The 21084-nt window shown below is 50.5% G+C and overlaps 1 protein-coding gene across 9 annotated transcripts in view; it reads right to left on the bottom strand.

The window, feature by feature from the left end:
- PTPRU (protein tyrosine phosphatase receptor type U) overlaps positions 1 to 21084 on the bottom strand; it is a 98805-nt gene that overhangs the window by 19796 nt on the left and 57925 nt on the right. For 3 of the 9 annotated variants that reach the window (XM_074380419.1, XM_074380417.1, XM_074380414.1), the window contains exons 15-20: positions 18872 to 18901; positions 15710 to 15867; positions 3772 to 3962; positions 2985 to 3060; positions 2413 to 2489; positions 368 to 385 (exon numbers count right to left, since the gene is read on the bottom strand). In XM_074380419.1, the coding sequence (XP_074236520.1) occupies positions 368 to 385; positions 2413 to 2489; positions 2985 to 3060; positions 3772 to 3962; positions 15710 to 15867; positions 18872 to 18901 (550 nt within the window). The remainder of the gene's footprint in view (positions 1 to 367; positions 386 to 2412; positions 2490 to 2984; positions 3061 to 3771; positions 3963 to 15709; positions 15868 to 18871; positions 18902 to 21084) is intronic. The other 6 variants (XM_039473876.2, XM_074380415.1, XM_074380416.1 and 3 more) reach the window with 3 other exon arrangements.

Here is a 21084-nt window from a genome sequence, read left to right as displayed (position 1 = left end):
CAGGTGACAGACAGTGGTGACCAGTGAAGAATGGGGCAGGGGAAGCACCCCCCAACACTGCTGCCTCTGCTCAAGGCAGCGGAGGATGGGAGGGAACTGCTTACAATAGGAACACTCTCGAATCTTCAGCCCTGGGAGGCCCCTGGCCAGGCTCTGAAATGGACGGTTGGTGCTGGGCACACAAGTAGAAAGGAAGGACAGAGACAGAGAGAGAGAGAGACAGCCAGAGACTATGAGACAGTCTGAGATACAGCCAGTCAGACAGACAGGAGGAAGAGGAAGAGGAGGAGGAGGAGGAGGACGAGGAAGAGGTGGTGGTGGAGGAGGAGGTGGTGGAGGAGGAGGAGGAGGGGAGGGAGATACTTACTTCTCGGTTTATCCGAATCTTAATGATTCCAGTGAGGGAACAGTACAAAGCAAAAGAGACAGATATTAGGCCAGAGGCAGATGGAAGTGGACGGAGCCCAGGAGTGGCCAGAATGGGTGATGTGAGCAGGGCAGGCAGAGGAGAGACGGGCAGGCCAAGCCGGGCTGAGCCACAGAGTGGGGAGTGGCGTGTCCCTGCCAGGGCCCAAGAGAAGCCAACTGGGACCTTGACAAGACTAAGGAGAGGCCCATTGTCAGAAAAGCTGCCCATGTCTGTAAGGCTGGGCCTGGCCCTGACTCCAGCCAAGGGACAGGATGGGTGGGGGAGGCAGCAAGGGATTCTGGGAAACATGGCGTGGCACATCTGGCCCCAGGAGGAGGAGAAAAAGAGGGAGAGCAGAGGCCAACTCCAGAGGCCCTGACTACCTCGGTTCCAGACCTGCGCCTTGCTCCACCTGACCCCCAGGCCTCTGCTTAGGCAGCTCCCACCCAGGACACCCTTCCCTCTCCTCTCCAGCCACCTAGAGCCAGCTCCAGCCCTGCTTCCTCCACGAAGCCCTCGATAGCAGCCCTGACTCTGCCACTAGCCTGCTGTGTAACACTCAAGCTGTGTGACCTCTCCTCTGGCCTGCGCTTCCTCATCTAATCTGAAGTTGTTATTATTATTATTATTATTATTATTATTATTTAGACGGAGTCTCACTCTGTCGCCCGGGCTGGAGTGCAGTGGCCCGATCACTGCTCACTGCAACCTCCGCCTCCCGGGTTCAAGCGATTCTTCCACCTCAGCCTCCCGAGTAGCTGGGATTACAGGCGCGCGCCACCACGCCTGGTTAATTTTCGTATTTTTAGTAGAGACGGGGTTTCACCATGTTGGCCAGGCTGTTCTTGAACTCCAGACCTCATGATCTACCCGCCTCGGCCTCCCAAAGCGCTGGGATTACAGGTGTGAGCCACCGCACCCAGCCAGCTAACTGAAGTCATTTTGATTTGTAGACGTATCTGTCTCACCCACTTGAATGGATACATTCAAGGAAAGCAGAGGCCATGACTGTCTTGTTCACTTCTCTACCCCTGGTGCCCAGCGCGATGTGTGGCACAAAGGAAGTGCTCAAAATATATTCTGTCCATGATTAAATGATGCCCTCCCAAACTTGGTTTGCTGTAGGGACTGGAGGCCCTGTCCCATCTCACCCCTCCTCCACACCTAGGGAGTAGACTCATCATCTCTCCTTGATGCCCAAGCCTAGGCCTCCCGGCTGCCTGTGCTGTCTCTGCCCGCACCCCCCGCCCACCACCCGAGTCCTGCTGCTGCTGCAGGTGGCAGGACAGCCTCACAGTTAGTAGCAAAGGCTTTCGAGACACAGACAGGCTGAGATTTGAGTCCTTTCTTTACCACTCACTAGCTGTGCAACCTGGGACAAGTAGCTTCGCGCCTCTGAGACCCGGTTTCCTCACCTGTAAAGTGAGGTCACGGTGCCAACTGCCTTGGAGGGTGGGTGGAGGGACTACAGAAAAGGACATCTTGGGTATAAAGTGCTTAGCACAGTGCTTGGCACCCAGTATGTGCTGGATAAATGTGCATTGTTATTCTTAACGGACCACTCTGATCACGGTCAAAACACTTTTAACGACTCCCCGGTGTCCCTAGGAAAAAGCCCCCACTCCCAAGCCTGCCATTTGCAGCCTTCACAACCCAGCCCCTGCCTACCTCTTCAGCCTCACGGTGCACGGTGAGAATCCCGCCCTCCATGCCTCCCGCCTTCCTCGCCTCTCGGCCTGGCTGCCTGCCTCTTCTTCCCTTCACTCTGCTTCCCTAAAGCACCTCATCTCTCAGGCCAACTCCAGCCTACAGGAAACCTTCCAGAAGCTGCTGCCCACTGACCTCCCTCCTCTGAGCTCCCTGGCACTGACTGCAGAGATGGGGGCACTCTGAACTCAGCCATTTGAATCCCCATTTATCCCGATAGGTTTCTGCCCTGCCTGGATAATAAGCCTGGAGTGGGCAGGGCCAGGTCTGCAGAAATGACAGGGCAAGGCACTCACATCTATGTAGTTGGCATTAATGTAGTCGGCATTGGGGTCTCCCAGCATCGGGTGCAGTTTCACTCGGTGCCGATCATCTGTAAACACAGAGCAGGTACGCAGGGGCTGAACTGGGGACCCCGGAGCTGGGCAGTCAGGGAGGGATTCCTGGAGGCCAGGGATGGGGCACAGGCAGGGCAGCCAGGGAACCTAGAGCCTCAGGGCTTACCAGTAGGCGCTGGGCACCATGGGAGATAGGACATGCCAGGGGTAGAGTCTGGGCTGTGGAGTCGAGCAGGCCCAAGAGTGTATGCTGCTCAGGCAACTACTAGCTCTGAGACCTTGAGCAGGAATCTTAACCTCCCAAGCCTCAGTTTCCTTATCTGTAAAATGGGGATTATAGTATTTCCCACTTCAGAGGGGAATTAAGGGGAACAAACGAAAAAAGCACAGGGCGTGGCGTGCGCCCTCAATAAAGGTGGCCAATGCTGCTATCATCTCTGCGGCTGCCCTGGCTCACCCTGGCTGTGCCTCCCCCTCCTGATGCCCTCCCGCCCACTGCCCTGGACCCCAGGCCCTTCCCTAAGACTCACAGGCAGGCACTGGCTCCTGGCGGCTGCCCTTGAGCTTGTCTTTCTTCTTTGTGGCGTCCCAGCCTTCAAAGAAACTCTACCAGAAGGGAAAGTGGTGGTCAGTGGGGAAGTGGGGCCCGCACTCATAGGGCCCTTTCTCCTCAATGGGGATGATGTAGGCAGGATGGGGGTGGGACCATAAGGGCCAGGTTCAAGCTGAACTTGGGCCTGAGATAAAGTCATTGTGTCACTGCGTGTCCAGGGACCAGGGTTAAAACCAAGGCGCATGGGGGGAAGGGAAATGAGAAAAGGAGAAAAGAGGGTCAGGGTTCAAAGACATTTTAGAATAAGGGTCAGGCTTAGAATAAGGATTAGAAAGAAGGTAAAGGTGAGGGTCGATTTAGATTAGGATACGGGCAGTGTCAGAGTCCAGACAGAGGTGGGATGATACACAGGGTTCAAATGGAGCTTAGCATGACATCAATGCCGGGCTGGGGTTAGGTCAAGGTCAGTGTCGGTGGGCAGGTTCAGATTAGAAACATGATAAGGATCCTGATCACAATCCACACAGAGAGGGAGACAAGATTCAAGGTCAGATTGCAAACCAGTGTTAGCATGAGAACGAAAAACTGTATCAGTCTGAAATCAGGATGAGAGTCAGAGTCAAGGTCAAAAAGGTTGAGCTGGGAACTGTCAGAGCAAAGGTCCAACCAGGGCTAGGCCGAGGGTGGCCAGGGTCAGAGTCCACAGAGAGTGGGAGCCAGGTTAGGCCTCCACAGGGGTCCTGCTGGCCGGGGCCGGCGTGCACCTCATACTCCTGCTTGAAGCCGTAGCCCTCGGCCGTCTTCATCTGGTTGATGTGCTGCAGAAGGTCCGCCACACGCACCGCGGGGTGCAGCTGTCCCGTGTGGTATGGGGAGCCCTTCCGGCCACAGGGACGCCTCGGGGAGCCCCCCAGGAGGCTGCTGGCCTCAGTGACCCCACCGCTGCGCTGGTCTCCTGCAGTAAGAGAAAGACAAAGGGGTTCCTGACACACATGCCCCAGCCTGGGGAGCCCCAGAGAGACTGAAGGATTAGGAGGGCAGGGAGGCACAGCCGATGCAAGGACCGACCGCTGGTTTGTTGATTGGAGCCAAGCACCTGTGTGGCCCCGGGCACGTCCCCCTCCCTCTGAATCTCGGTTCCACCTGTAGGGTGCAGGTCAGATCAGGTGGCCTCCGAGGGCCCTTGCAGCCCTGCCAGGCTATGATTCCATTATCCCCTCACTCCACCCGGTGAGGCTTCACGGCACTGCCTGCAGCAGGCAGTGTTCCACAGAGCCCATGCCAGCCCCTTCTTCCTCCCCGTCTTCCAGAGAACAATCTGGAACACTGGCAACTCCCAGCAATTACCCCCATTCAAAGACAAGCAAATCGGAAATGAGCAGCTGCTGCCCGCCCCTCCGCAGGTTAACCCCAGGCACCCGCATAGAAGCCTTTCTCCTGCGCAGGCAGCTCCACTGTCAGCCCGTGCGGGGCCGCAGCCACGGGGGAGCAGGTGGAGAGGTGCACCGTGGCCCCCACACCTGGGGAAACCATCCTCCCCACAACCCCCGGGACCACCCTGTCCCCAGCTGTTCTGCTCGGCGTTCCCAAGGACGTCCCACTGTGGTCCTGGAGATCAGGTCCTGGGACTGAGAAGCAGCCACACCTGCCTTGGAACACTCGCTCCCATTCACTTGCTTAATAGCTATGCATCGCTTAACAACAGGGATGTGTTCTGAAAAATGCATCATTAGGTGATTTGGTCTTTGTGCAAACACCATAGTGTATTTACAAACCCAGATGCCTACTCCATGGACCTGGGCTATGCGGCATAGCCCATTGCTCTGAGGCTACAAACCTGTACCGAATACTATAGGCAATTATAACACAATGGTAAGTATTTCTGTATCTAATCACAGAAAATGCACGGTAAAAATATGCTATGAAACATAATAAATAGGCCGGGTTCAGTGGCTCAGCCTGTAATCCAGCACTTTGGGAGGCCGAGGCGGGTGGATAACAAGGTCAGGAGTTTGAAACCAGCCTGGCCAACATGGTGAAACCCCATCTCTACTAAAAATACAAAAAATTAGCTGGGTGCGGTGGTGGGCACCTGTAATCCCAGCTACTTGGGAGGCTGAGGCAGGAGAATCGCTTGAACCCAGGAGGCAGAGTTTGCAGTGAGCTGAGATCATGCCACTGCACTCCAGCCCAGGCAACAGTGCGAGGCTCTGTCCCCCCCCAAAAAATAATAAAACGTAATAAATGGTACACCTGTATAAGGCATTTACCATGAATGGAGCTGGCAGGACTGGAAGCTGCTCTGGGTGAGTCAGTGAGTGACTAGTGAGTTAATCTGAAGGATATTACTGTACACTACTGTGGACTTTATAAACACTGTAAGCTTAGGCTACAATACATTCATTTAAAAATATTTTTCTTTCTTAAAAATACATTAACCTTAGCTTACTGAAATTTTTTCATTTTGACTTTTGTAATAACACAGCTTAATATATATGCACATAGTACAGCTATACAAAAATGTTTTCTATCTTTATTCTACGCACCTTTTGCTGTTTTAAAATTTTTTTGTTAAAAATGAAGACACAAATACACACATCAGCCTAGGCCTGCACGGGGTCAGGATCACCAGCATCACTGTCTTCCAGCCCCACATCTTGTCCCACTGGAAGTTCCTTAGGGGCAACAGCACACACGTAGCTGTCATCCCCTATGAAAACAGTGCCTTCTTCTGGGACACTTCTTGAAGCACCTGCCAGAGGCTGTTTTACAGTTAACTTTTTTTTAATAGGTACACGCTAAAATAATGATTAAAAGTATAGTATATTAAATACATAAACCAGTAACACAGTCGTTATTAACTATTATGTACTGTGCATATTTGTATGTGCTCGACTTTTTTACAACTGGCAGTATAGTGGGTTCATTCCAGCATCACCACAAACAAGTGAGCAATGCACGGCACGATGACATTATGACGACTACAATGTCACCAGGTGATGAGTTTTTCAGCTCTGTTATAATCTTATGGGACCACAGGGTGTATGTGGCCCAATGTTGACCAAAACTTCATTGTGGGGTGCATGACTGTACTCATGTCCCTCCTCCAGTCCTGGGTGAGGCTGCAAGGGGCTTATTCAAGTCCAGCCCTCCCCATATTTTCGAGCCAATCTCTGCCCAAGACTAAGCTGGCAGGGACCAGTGGGGGACTGTTAGTGGGGCCTGGACACCTGCCCCTACTCCCTGTGCCTTCTCCCTCCTTCTCCCTCCAAAACCCCTCCCACCCTACTTTTCTTGCCTGATGAACTAACACTCATCCTTCAACTCTCAGCTGAAATGACCCTCCCTGCGAGAAGCCTCTCCGGTGTGCAGCCTAGAATTCCTACTCAACGACTATACTTCAGCTGGATTTCTGGTTGCTTACGGCTAGAAGGCAAGTCAAGGACCAGTTATGCCATTGTGGCGGGATGCCGAAATCCTTAATTTCAACAAATGGGGAAACTGAGGTCCAAAGAATACAGACTGGCCTAATATAGTGGTTGCCAAAGTGTTTCAGAAAATAGTAGGTATGCAAGATGATTAAGTGGTATTCCATTAAAAAGAAGAGAAAGAGGCAGGACATGGTGGCTCATACCTATAAACCAAGCACTTTGGGAGGCCGAGATGGGTGGATCACAAGATCAGGAGTTCCAGACCAGCCTGACCAACATGGCAAAACCCCGTCTCTACTAAAAGTACAAAAATTAGCCAGGTGTGGTGGCATGCACCTGTAATCCCAACTACTCAGGAGGCTGAGGCAGGAGAATCACTTGAACCCGGGAGGCAGAGGGTTGCAGTGAGCCAGGGTTGCACCACTACACTCCAGCCTAGGCGACAGAGCAAGACTGTCTCAAAAAAAAAAAAAAAAAAAAAAAAAGAAGAGGAAGAGGAATTCTTTGTTTTAAAGGAGTCTGCAAAATTCTGGTTTAAACAAAAATAAATAGGTTTCATCCCTGCAAGACCTCTCGGGGCCTTCAGTATGTTTGTGTGCATTTTGAATCTTCAAGGGATGAGTGGAAACAGCAATGTTTCATAAACACCTTGGCCATGGAGGGCTTTTCTTGCTTGTTTCATGAAACACCCTCAGGGGAACACAGTGAATGTAGAGATTGAGAGATGGGCTCAGACTCCAGATCAATTCCCAGCTCTGTATGTGACCGTGGGAATGTTACTTTCTCTCTCCAAACTTCCATTTTCACATGTCAAGTAAAGAAAAAAAAAAGGTTATTTTCCAATCTGATTACGTAAATATTAAATATAATAACGTATATAAAGTACCCAGCCCAGTGCCTGGCACACAGCGAACACCCGCAAGGGCAGCTGTTGACATTACTAGTCATTTCCAGGAAAGGGAGACTGCCAGAAAGCCAGGGCAGCAGTTGACAAGAGTCTTGGTCCTTCTCTGCTCTAAGATCTTGGGTCCAGGACCTGAAAGTCAGCTTGAAAAGATGATTCCCAGGAGCATCCACAGCATACATACAAGGCAAGTGCAAAAGTTCAGGAAGAGGGACTTCTGTTGGCTCAAAGAACTCAGAGAAGAAACTGGTGAGATGGAGAGGCCCTCATGCTCTTTGTGGAAAGTGGGCCAACAGCTCCACAGAGAGCTCTCCAGGCAGAGAAAGGAGCAAATGAGGGTGGCAGAGAATCAAAGACTTTATCCCAGAGATCCTGAAGGGCTGGCACAGCCGCACAAGGAGCCTGCAATCAGCACACAGTGGCTGAGGACAAGCAAATAGTCCCACCTGAAAAGCCAGAGCCACATCTGGGCAGCTGACAGCTAAGCCTAAGAACAACACAAGATGTTCTACAAATAAGGCCACCAGGTAGGCTGGGCATGGTGTCTCACACCTGTAATCCCAGCACTTCGGGCGGCTAAGGTGGGCAGATCACCTGAGGTCAGGAGTTCGAGACCAGCCTGACCAACATGGAGAAACCCTGTCTCTACTAAAAATAAAAAAGCCTGGCATGGTGACATGTGCCTGTAATCCCAGCTACTCAGGAGGCTAAGGCAAGAGAATCGCTTGAACCTGGAAGGCGGAGGTTGTGGTGAACCGAAATCACGCCACTGCACTCCAGCCTGGGCAACAAGAGTGACACTCCATCTCAAAAAACAAAAAAAGACCACAGGGAAAGGACAGGATGATGATGTTCCCAAGAGGACTCTCCAATTCCTGGGCCCAGAGAAGACAGGTCCCTATTCTCCATGCCTATGAGTTCCACTGTGGGACTTGAGACATATTTCCTACCCTACCCCATCCCCTACCCATGAGGACCAGTCTGCCCATAGGCCCACCTTCAAAGTCTCCATCCCAAGGCTCTCCCAGGCTCTTCCTAGCTCCATCGTGACTGTGCAACATCATCTGTTAGTAACCACTGCACAGCTGATGTTTTGTGGGGAGGGCTGAGGCCCAGAGAAAAGAACACTGGGTTTGGAATCAGAGGGACCTGAATTCAAATCCTGGCTCGAGTTCCTTGACCTCTCTGGGTCTGTTTCCTCACCTGGAAATGAAAATCCTCAGCCCTCCCTCACCCGTGGGCACTTCCCCTGATTCCTACCACCCTCAGATGAAGACAGGCCCCCAGTTATACCATTTGGTAGCACCCCAAACTTTTCCTCCACTGTTTGCAATTAACAAGTAAGTTTATTTCCTAAAGAAGCACAGCCTGTAATAACAGCTAGCCACATCTAACACACTGAGTGCCTGGCACAATTCTTAAGTCACTTATTCCCCCCACCTGTGGTGGGGGCACTATTACTGTTCCTCTTGTGCAAATGAGAAAACTGAGGCCCAGAAGAGTGAAGCTACTTGCTCATTAAATGTCAGCACTAGGATTCAAACCCAGGCTTGAATCCACCTGACTCTGAGACCCTGCTGTCCCCACTGTTGCCTCTGCTTCCCTGATTAAGGGGCATTTGCGAGCATGAAAAAGCCTGGCACTTACGTGACAAACAATTTGGCCAAAACCTCCTGGCACCCACAGGAGTCAATAGCTCCAGACGGACAAGGCCCAGGAGGACCTGAGGGTTTTCACGGGAGGACTTCAGAGACCACGGGGCTCATTCTAACACCTTGGGAAGGTCGCAGCTGGCTTCTTCGCACCAGCCCCCACCAGTTACTCATGGTGATAAGTCCTTCATTTAAAATTTGCATATGAAGGATGCACCAACATCAACATGGCTTTCCATTCTAAACCACAAAAACCTAGCCTCCAGTTTGGAAAAGAAAAGAAGGCAGTGGAAGCCAGACCAGCAAGCGGAGGCAGAGAAGGAGAAAGAGAGAGAGAAGGTGCTGAGGCTCAGCTCATCTCCCTGTACACATTTTTTTTTTTTGAATCTTGCTCTGTCTCCCAGGCTGGAGTGCAGTGATGTGATCTCAGCTCACTGCAACCGCCACCACCTAAGTTCAAGCAATTCTCATGCCTCAGCCTCCCAAGTAGCTGGGACTACAGGCACCCACCACCATGCCTGGCTAATTATTTTTAGTAGAGACAGGGTTTCACCATGTTAGCCAGGCTGGGCTTGAACTCCTAACCTCAAGCGATCTGCCTGCCTCTGCCTCCTAAAGTGCTGGGATTACAGGCATCAGCCACTACAGCCAGCACCTGAACACATTTGGAGTTTCCAGCTGTCGTCTCTGACCAACCTCAGTGCCCCTTCCTCCTCACCATCAGTCAACCGTACCCATCTCACCAAAATGCTGACCACTCCTGCCCAAGGGCATATTTTCTCAAAACTGACAGCATTGATCGTCCCCACAATCCACATGGCAATTGGCCTCATCCTGACTTCCCTGGGTCAGTCCTGACTCCCCAACTCATCAGTGAATCCCAGGAACAGAGCCCACATTTCCTGCCTCTCTCTATCTCTCAACAGGACTCAGCAGCTAGGCATGAACGCACACTACCCTGATCTCCTGCTCTCTCCAGCACTCGCTGGAGGATTCGGTGCAGTCACACCTCTCCCCGTCTGCTCCAATATCCATCACCACGCACTTGTACATACTGTACCTCCTCTGCGCATGCCCTTTCCTTCCCATCTCTGCGGTCTGAATCCTACCCATCCCTTCCAGCATAATGCAGGAGAAACAACAGTTTGCAATTCAGAAAGACTTGCATTTCAGTCCTGACTCTGCCACTTTCTGGCTGTTTAACCTGGACAAGTGACTTCCCCTCTCCAAGTCTCTGTTTCCTCATTTGTAAGCTAAAGCATTAATAACAGCTACTGGTAGCTCATGCCTGTAAACCCAGCACTTTGGGAGGCTGCGGCAGGTGGATCAGAAGGTCAAGAGATCAAGACCATCCTGGACAACATGGTGAAACCCTGTCTCTACTAAAAATACAAAAATTAGCTGGGTGTGGCGGCATATGCCTATAGTCCCAGCTACTCAGGAGGCTGAGGCAGGAGAATCACTTGAACCTGGGAGGCGGAGGTTGCAGTAAGCCGAGATCACACCACTGTACTCCACCCTGGCAACAGTGCAAGACTCCATCTCAAAAAAAATAAAATAACAGCTACTAATCGGGCCTGGTGTGGTGGCTCACACCTGTAATCCCAGCACTTTGGGAGGCCGAGATGGGCAGATCACTTGAGGTCAGGAGTTTGAGACCATCCTGGCCAACATGCTGAAACCCCATCTCTACAAAAAATATAAAAATTATCCAGGTGTGGTAGCGGGCACCTGTAATCCCAGCTACTCAAGAGGCTGAGGCAGGAGAATCGCTGGAACCAGGGAGGCGGACGGTTGCAGTGAGCCAGGGTTGCACCATTGCACTCCAGCCTGGGTGACAAAGTGAGACTCCGTCTCAAAAAAAAAAAAAAAAACAGCTACTAAGCAGGGTAAAATGGTATAAAACGGTGAAAATTTAATGAGAGACTACAAAGAGAATATGATTAATAAGTACATAACACTAAGTTTAAAAACATATATAAAATAGCCAAATACCTAGACAAATATAACTTATCAAAAATGTAACTTTCTATTTAAAAAAAAATAGAAAGCCTGAATAGTTGTTTAGTCCTTTAAATATATCGAATTAGAAGTCTAAAATTTGGCCAGACAGAGTGGCTCGCTCATACCTGTAATCCCAGCACTTTGAGAGGCCAAGACAGGTAAATTGCTTGGGCCCAGGGGTTTGAGACCAACCTGGACAACATGACAAAACCCTGTCTCTACAAAAAATACAAAAAAAAAAAGAAAAATAGTGAGGCATGGCAGTGGGCACCTGTAGTCCCAGCTATTCAGGAGGCTGAAGTGGGAGGATCACTTGAGTCCAGAAGGTTGAGGTTGCAGTGAACCATGATCACACCAGGCATTCCAGCCTGGGCAACAGAGCGAGACTCTATCTCAAAAAGGGAAAAAAAAAAAAAAGAAAGAAAGAAAAGAAACATCATGATCATCAGGATCAAGTTGAATTTATGCCAGGAATTTAAGGTAATTTTTTTTTATCTAAAAATGTCACTCATTTCATTAGCAGACAAAAGGGGAAAAAATAATTATCACAATAATTAAAGAAAAACATACACCAGGTGCGGTGGCTCAAGTCTGTAATCCCAGCACTTTGGGAGGCCGAGGCGGGTGGATCACAAGGTCAAGAGATCGAGACCATCCTGGTCAACAAGGTGAAACCCCCGTCTCTACTAAAAATACAAAAATTAGCTGGGTATGGTGGCGCGTGCCTGTAATCCCAGCTACTCAGGAGGCTGAGGCAGGAGAACTCCTTGAACCCAGGAGATGAAGGTTGCAGTGATCGCGCCATTGCACTCCAGCCTGGGTAACAAGAGCAAAACTCCGTCTCAAAAAAAGAAAAAAAGAAAAACATATTTGGTAAGTTTAATGCTGGCTTAAAATAAAATTTCTTAGCAAACTAAAACCTAAAGGGAACTTGGTTAGCCTGATAACATTTCTACGAAAAACCCAAAGCAATCTTTATTCTGTGTTTAAATGGTAGAAACATTCCTTTTAAAATCAAAAAAAGAAGACAAAGATTCCAGCTACAACCACTCTGTTCAACACAGTACTGGAGGTCCCAGCCAGTACTGTGCCGAAACACACAAGAAAAGAGAATAAGAAATGCAAAAAAAAAAAAAACAACACAACTATTTCTTCTGCAAAGGATATTCGCAGATCCTTTAACTGCTCAGAAAGTCTGAAACATTCTACAGACAAATGAGAATAAGAAAGCGTATCAAGAAGTATAAATATAAGGCCAGGCACCGTGGCTCACGACTGTAATCCCAGCACTCTGGGTGGATCACTTGAGGTCGGAAGTGCAAGACTAGCCTGATCAACATGGTGAAACCCCATCTCTACCAAAAAAATACAGAAATTAGCTGGGCATAGTGGTGCACATCTGTAATCCCAGCTCCTCAGGAGGCTGAGGCAGGAGAATCGCTTGAATCTGGGAGGCAGAGGTTGGAGTGAGCCGTGATTGTGCCACTGCACTCCAGCCTGGGCAACAGAGCAAGACTCTGTCTCAAAAAAAAGTATGAATATAAAATCAATATACAATCAAAAATAAACTGCATTTCTCTGAATGGAGTAATATTTGAAAAGTGTATTATTTATAATAGAAGTCAAAAATAAGGGACCTAGGTCCATATATCTAAAAAAATATACAAGATTTTGTAGAGAAAATTATGGAAAGACATTCAAGACCTAAATAAATGGGGTAATATAAATCACTTTGATGGGTAGAAAGATAATTTCATAAGATGTCTGTTCTTCCCAAATTGATCTATAAATTCAATACAAATCCATCCAAAAAAGATTTTCAAGAAACTTAAAGAGATGACTCTAATATTTATAAGAAAGAGAATTAGCCGGGTGTGATGGCTCATGCCTATAATCCTAACACTTTGGGAGGCTGAGGCAGGCAGATCACTGGAGCCCAGGAGTAATGAGACCAGCCTGGAGCAGCATAGAGAAACCCTGTCTCTACCAAAAAATAATAAAAATAATACAAAGATTAGCCGGGCATGGTGGTATACCCCTGTGGTCCCCACTCCCTGGGAGGCTGAGGTGGGAGGATCACTTGGGCCGGGAAAGCAAAGGTTGCAGTGAGCCCAGATTGTGCCCTGAACTCCAGCCTGGGTGGCAGAGCTAAGCCCCATCTCATTAAGAAAGAGAGAGAGGCCGGGCATGGTGGCTCATGCCTGTAATCCTAGCACTTTGGGAGGCCGAGGTGAGCATATCACCTGAGGTCCGGAGTTCAAAATCAGCCTGGCCATCATGGTGAAAACCCATATTTAAAAAAAAAGAAAGAAAGAAAGAAAGAGAGTCCTTGTCCTATTGGACATTCTTCCTAAGGAAAAAAAAAAGAGAGAGAGAGAATGAAAACAAAAATAGCCAACACATCCTTGATGACGCACAAAGTTGGGAGAGCTTCCTGTTTCAAATAGCAAGACCTAGATAGTATCAATAATTAGACTGTGTGGTACTAGCATGGAAATCAACCAAACTGACCAATGAAAGAAACAGGGAACTAAAAACTGATCCACGTATCTGTAGAAATGTGGTGTACGAGGGTGGCACTACAAATTCGCAGGGAAAGCGTGAACTGTAATAAATGATCCTGGGACAGTGGCTTATCGCCATGGAAAAAATAAAACCCTTAATTTATACCACCACACACAAAAATCAATTCCAGATGGATAAAGATTTAAATATAAAATGTAAAATGTTGTAAGTTCTAGAAAAAAAAAGCAAAAAAAACTACTTTATGACTTTGGATAGGGAAAAATTCTTTTAAAAAACACAGAAGTAGAAATCACAAAGAAAGACTGATGAATTTAAGTACATGAAAATAAAAATCTGTTCACCCAAAGACGCTATAAATAATCTAGGAAGATAAGCCACAAATTGGGAGAAGATATTTGCAATTCATAAGTGACAAATGATTATTATCCTAAATATATAAAGAACTCCTAAAAACCACTAAGAAAGCAGCAGAAACCCCAATAGAAAATTAGGTGAATGACATGAACAGGCATTTCACGGAAAAAGAGACCTGAATGGCCAGTGATGACTTGAAAATATGTTCAACCTCATTAGTAATCAGTGAAATGCAAATTAAGACTATAGAGAATTACCATTTTATACAAACTAATGTGGCAGAAGTGAAGAAGGCTGGCAAATTTGATCTTGATGTAGAGCAACAGAAAAGTCTTCCACACTGCTGCTAGGAAAGAAAACAGGCAGAGCCGCTCTGGAAAGCAACTTGGCACTCTTATTAAGCTGAAGATGCACGTACTCCATAATCCAGCGATTCTATTTCTAGAACCTTGCATGCAGGTGCATCTAGAGATCCACATCAGAATATTCACGGCAGTCTCATTTGTGATAACAAGAAAACCGAAAACCAATCGAATGCCCATGGATGGCAGAACGGAGGAGTAAATTGTGATTTAGCCATGCAATGGGAAACGACACATCAGAGAAAGTAAATGAACTGCAGCAAAACATCCACATGGGTCAATTTTAGAAATACGGTGTTGAGTTAAAAAGTATAGTGTGATTTCATTTCTATAAAGCCTGAAAATGAGCAAAACTACAGAATGCATTATTTGGGGATATATGCACACAATAGTAAAACTACCCCCTAAAAAGGTAAGAAAATTAAAATCACAAATTTCAAGGGAGGCTGGGCACAGTGGCTCATGCCAGTAATCCCAGCACTTTGGGAGACAGAGGGAGGCAGATTACTTGAGGTCAGGAGTTCGAGACCAGCCTGGCCAACATGGTGAAACCCGTCTCTATTGAAAATACAAAAACTAGCTGGGTGTGGTGGCAGGTGTCTGTAATCCCAGTGACTTGGGATGTTGAGGCAAGAAAATCGTTTGAACATGGGAGGTGGAGGTTAGTGAGCTGTCTCAAAAAAAAAAAAAAAAAAATCAAGAGAATATTTACAGCTAAGAAAGAGGTAGGGGATAGAGCTAGGGAAGTGTACCAAGATAATGTTCTAATTAACCAATGAGGTTCATTGGTGTTTGTTGTATTGTTATAATTTTTTGACTTTCAGAAACATTACATATTCTCTTCTGTACGAATCAACTCTAAACAGAAAAGATGCAGAATGAAGCCAGTTATGATACAAACCTAGTATATCATGGCTGACTCACCATATTCTGCGAATGCAAGCACAGCCCTGAGTGATTTTGCACACATTATCTCATTTAGTCTTCACATCCACCCTACCAGCAGAGGCAATCTTCATTCCCATTTTATCCACGAGGGAACAGATATCCAGAGGGCTTAAGTGACTTGCCCCAGGTCACACAGCTAAGAAAGGGAGAGGCAAGCCCAGGTCTGACTCTACCTCCATCTCTCTCAGCCACTGTATCCCCACCTCTCACATAACAGGTGCTCAACAAGGGGTGAGGCCGCTCTGATCCCTGTTCCTGCAGCAGCACCCCCTCTTTGACAGTTGTCACAATGGACCTTGCATTCCTCTTACGCTAGCAGAATTCCTTACAAGCTCCTCCAGGACACAATGCAAAAACCCCGCCTGTGCTGGCTCTGTATCCAGCAGGTATCCAGCAGGGGGACAATAGATGTTTTACTTTGGGTTGGAGGTGTTACAGAACTCATCTGATATGGGGATCCTACTGTCTCAGGTCGGGAGCCCTAGAGCCATGAGGAAGGGGTAGGAGAGCCGGGCACTCACCCCGGGAGCTATAGCCATGGGTGTCCATGAAGGACAGTCCCAGCCGCTCATCCTCCTGCAGGGTGCTCTGGTCTGTGAAGCTGCGGTCCACGGCGCTCATCATGTGCGTCTTCTCCTGGCGGTAGTTGACGGTGGCCTTGGTCATGTTTACCGGCTTCCTAGAGGGGGCGTTGAGGGGAGACACAGGCACTGTGTGGGGCTGGACAGCCCGCAGAGGTGGGAGGGGAGGGCCTCAAGGTCAGGAGCCAGCAGCTGTCCTGGAAGCATCTCTGGATGCTGAGGGCTCTGCCTCCATCCTTCACTCACCAGACCCAGAGAGCTGCTGCCTCCCCAAGAAGGGGTTGGCAGAGCCCAACCCAGGGACCTTTGCTAAGGGAAAGGGGTGGAGCAGCAGTGGCCTGAGGCTGGGATCCCACTCCTAAATTTCACCGGACCCCTGGGCTTAGGAAATGGGAAAGAAAGTCACTCCAGGGCTAATTTGGTGTCACACCAGACAGCTCCCCTCACCCCTACTGCACCCCAAACTAGTTACATGGCTGGCCCAGCTCCAGACCAGGCATGTCCCCACCTCTCTCTCTTCTCCCCGTGTTAAAGAGAAACTGCTCTCCCGACTCCTCTTTCTCCTGCAGGAAGGAGGGACTACACCCGTCCTTCCCCGCAGAGGGTCTGGTTCATGCTGACCCAGGGTTCGGGGGCTTCCCCCGTCCACAGAATGAACTCCACTCTTGGCTTCTCCCTACTCCCAGCAGCCCCTAGGATGGTCCCAGCATGGACCACCACAGACTTGTAAAGAGACCCACAAAAGGTCCACATCCCTACCACTCCCCAGCAGTCCATCCAGCTGCTCAGAGCAGCAGGGAAGAGAGTGAGAGGCCTCCTCTCCCTCCAGGCCCAGCTTCATGGATGAGGATGGCAGTTAGTGACTTCAAAGGAACTTGGAGGAAAATGGGAGGGAGAAAAGGAGGTGAGAAGGCAGGGGACAGCTCCATGATCGAGGGGTAAAGAGAAAAAAAAAAATAGGCAAAGAGGAAACAACTTGAGACCTCTGTTGAGGCTGGAGGAGATAGGCCCAATCACAGGGAAAGCTCAACAGGAGAGAGCTGTTCACCTGCTCGGCCATACAGCATGCAGAATGCAGGGTAGACCTGAGAAAGGACTTCCAGGTTACGTGGGCTCAGGGACACTGACCATCCATGGGGACAGGGAGGCCAATGAAAGGATCTTCCCAGACAGGCAAACCCCAGCCAGCCTGTCCTGGGGCAAGGGAAGGACAGGATGACCTCTGGATGCCCTTCCTGCCAGGACCAGGATGTCCTTCCCGTGCTAAGACAACAGCTATGTGTCCCCACTGGGACCACTGCTGTCGGGCACTGAGGAGGGCACAGCCTTCCCAGCCTGGATGGGAGATGGCTCAGCAGGCCCAGGACTCCTACCCCCAGCCCCTGCCAGGCTCTGGGCATCGCCCTCACTGTGGCCCAGGGTGGAGCCAAAGCCTCCTTTGGGGGCAGGTGAGGAACAGCCCCTGTGGCTGTGACCACGACCACCTTGAGTGGGGAAGGGATTAGGGGCCCACAGAGAAGGAGGAGAGGAGAAAAGAAAGAGACAATAACAAGGAGAGGCCGGGTGTGGTGGCTCACGCCTGTAATCCCAGCACTTTGGGAGGCAGAGGCAGGCGGATTACCTGAGCTCAGGAGTTCAAGACCACCCTGGGCAACATGGTGAAAACCCGTCTCTATTAAAAAAAAAAAAAAAAAAAAAAAAAAAAAAAAAAAAACAAGAGAGAGAGATGGGGAAGGGGACAGAGAGGGAAGGAGGGACAGGCCAGACCAGCAAGCCGCAGGGAAGACGGACAGGGCCACCGAAAGAGGACAGCGGGCCCAGGTGGCCGTGCATGGAGCCCAGAGAGGCCCCGTCAGTGAGAGGACGCTGGCCTAGAGGGCGGTCTCCCGTGGTGCCACAGCTCTGTTCCCAGCCCGGGACTCTCGGGCTACCTGGAAGAAGAGCTACAGAAACAAACCAACCCGATCCACAGACGCCGGAACCCGGGAGGGGCACTAACGCTGCGGGCATCCAGCTGAGCTCAGTGCGAGATTAAGCAGATGGAACTTAATACAGACGCTTTGGAAAGTTCTGCATCTGGTTTGGAAAACTAACTGCGCAAGCAGTGGGGAGGGGGAGCGGCCTGTCCGCAGCCCCCGGGGCTCAGGGGAGTCGCTGGGGGTTGAGTTGCTGGCAAAGCTCATGTGGGAATCAGCAAGGTTAAGGAGCCGCCCGGGGAGGAGGAGGTGAGAGACCCGCCGTCCTCCACGCTGGCCCCCGCGCCATCCGGGCCTGCTCTGTGAGGGAGGGAAAACCAGCAGAGGTGCAGGAGGAATGTTCTGGAAGGTTTGCAGAGGAGAAGACAGAGTAGCATCGGCAGGCTGCGGAGTCAGCAGGGGCCTGGGTTGTGTCCCAGCTCTGGCACATTCTGCGACCTCCCACAAGTCCCTCGGCCTCTCTGAGCCTCAGTTTCCTCATCAGTAAAGTGGGAATGATAATAGCTATTTCTCAGAGCTGTTGTGAGGACTCTGTGTCCAGAAGAGAGCCCAGGGCTTGGCTCAGAGGAGGCTCCTAGGAAGTGGTGGGTCTGCAGAGCTGGGGCTGCCCGGCTGGAGAAGGGACTTGTGGGGACCCGAGAGCTGCCTGTGCTGTGGAAGGAGCTTCCGGTGTCAGAAGAGGTAGGCCCCACCCACATGCACACAAGCACACACATGCACACGGACGTGGATTCCAGAGCGGGACCTATGTCCTGAACGTGGATTTGGTCAGAGGTCAGGACATCCTTCTAACCACCAGGAACAGTTCACGGACGTAAGGGGCTGCTCTGGGGGTGGAGGGGACATCGAGGCTCAGGGACTTGCCAGGATGACTCAGCAAGGCCAGCTCTGAACTCATGCCTCTGAGGAGCAGAGCCAGCACTTACAACCACGACTTGAGGAGGAAGATGCAGAGGGGAGGGACAGAGCAGGGGAGGGAAAGTCAGAGGCCTCGGTGGCCACGGAGAATGGGGCGGACACCAGGCCAGGCCGGGTGCAGTGAGCCCGAGCCCAGCCGGAGAGGGCGCGGGCAGGAGGTCTCCCCTAGGCGGGGCCGGGGACTCCCAGGCCAGGTGGAGCTACTTACGGGTAGTAGGAGTAGGCATAGTGGTCTCTCCTGGCAGCGTGCAAAGAGAGAACAGCACAGTCGTGTCCCAGGTCCATCCACCAAGGCCGGGCTGAGGCAATGCCCAGGCAGCAGGGCGGGGCCTGGGTGCTTCCTGGGCTGGGGAGGGGCTGGCCAAGGACTGGACAGGTCAGAAAGACCTTCCTGGTCCCAAATGCTGGTCAGGCTGAGACATGAAGGACCAGGACCCAAGGCCCCTCTGGAACCTTCCCCAGAGGGGCCTTGGGAGTGAGGAGACAGAGGGCCCTGCAGGAGTGAGGAGGAGGTGCGGGAAAGGACCTGGAGGCCACAGAGCTTTCACACACAGTCATGCACATATGCACACTCACACAGATACACATACAGATACGTGCTCACATGCACTCATACACGGAGAAACACACATCAACACACACGCACACTCACAAATGCAGACACACAGGTGAAAACACATGCATACACATGTATTCAAACACCCTGACACTCACTTACACAGACATATATTCACAAACACACATTCACACACATTAGACATCCCCTGCCACACACAGACTCATACTCTTGAGGGTAACTGCGCTTACAAAAAAAGCGTTTTTGTCCCAGCAGACAGCACCCCGCCCTCCCTCTCTGCAGGGCCCTCTATCCCTAAGGGGTCAGCCCTTTGCCTGCACCTCCACCTGGCTGGGGACAGAGAGGGGACAGGGTGGAGAGGACTCCAGATGGATGCCCAGGATACACCAGGGCCCGCCTTCACCCACCCTGCCCTGGGTGTGGGATCCGCTGAAGTAGCCAGGTCACCCCCTCTGGGAGCACCTGAGGTACAGCTTCAGTCAAGAGCACCACGTTACCACAAAGCACCCACAGTGTAAAGCAGGTCAGATCCCGTACTGACAGTCAGCAAAGCTGAGTCAGAGAGCATAGGCTGCCTAGGCCTCTCTCTGGGTGTCAATGGCAGAGTCCAGAGCAGACCCTAGGCCTCCAGACGCCTGCCCCAGGACCCTAGCCCTGGAATCTCCTCTGTGCTCCCTTCCAAGGCCCCACCCAGCCTCTCCAGAGTCCTCCATTCACTCTCCCCCACATCACCCGGTCAGCAGAGACCCCAGCGAATGGCCTTCCACAGGAAACCTGCAGATGAAGGGGCGGAGATGGAAGGCGGACCAGCAAAGGCAGGAACTTGGCCCCAGGTCACAGAGCACCTCTCCTCCATGCCAAAGAGAGAGGGGAGGGTCCAAGGCACTGGGGCTGTCGCAGAGGCCCCACAAGGGAGGACACAGCTGAAGAAATTGCATTCTTCTGGCTGGGCGCGGTGGCTCATGCCTGTAATCACAGCACTTTGGGAGGCTGAGATGGGCGGATCACGAGGTCGGGAGATGGACACCCTCCTGGCCAACACGGTGAAACCCCATCTACTAAAATACAAAAAATTAGCCAGGCGTGGTGGTGTGCGCCTGTAGTCCCAGCTGCTTAGAAGGCTGAGGCAGGGGGATCACTTGAACCCAAGAGGTAGAGACTACAGTGAGCCGAGATTGTGCCACTGCACTCCTGCCTGGTGACAGAGTGAGACTCTGTATGAAAAAAAAAAAAAAAAAAGAAGAAGAAATTATATTCTTCTGGCCTCAGATGACACGCTGTGCCTTCAAAAGGGTCTTCCCGGACCACTCTCCCACAAGTGCCAGCTACATGAGGTCTCCTAAATCTTCTTTGCCCCCCCCGCAAAGAGAATTTGCCACCCGGCACCTTGCTCCTTTCACAATTTGTAATTAGCTCGTCCGTTTGTGTTTTTTCTAATTTCATGCCAGGCTCTCCGCTGGCTACAAAGAACAGGAGGACAGAGTCCTTGTCTTTTTATCTCCCCCTGGTTTTCCCAGGGTGCCACACACTGTAATCCCCCAAAAATATTTTGTTGAATGAAGTAATCAATAAATGAGTAAAAATCAATAAAAGAACTTCACCTCCTTGCACTTCCACTTTCCTTTTTAAAAAGTGAGGTTAAGGCCGGGCATGGTGGCTCACATCTGTAATCCCTGCACTGTGAGAGGCCAAGGCAAGTGCATCACCTGAGGTCAGGAATTTGAGACCAGCCTGGCCAACATGATGAAACCCCAACTCTACTAAAAATACAAAAAATTAGCCGGGCGTGGGGTGGGCACCTGTAATCCAAAGAGCCGGAGACTGCAATGAGCCAAGATTGTACC

This window comes from Saimiri boliviensis, chromosome 11, assembly GCF_048565385.1.
Source record: "Saimiri boliviensis isolate mSaiBol1 chromosome 11, mSaiBol1.pri, whole genome shotgun sequence".
Classification (NCBI taxonomy): domain Eukaryota; kingdom Metazoa; phylum Chordata; class Mammalia; order Primates; family Cebidae; genus Saimiri; species Saimiri boliviensis.
Note: the sequence above shows the minus strand (reverse complement) of the source record. Positions and strands in the feature narration are given on the sequence as shown.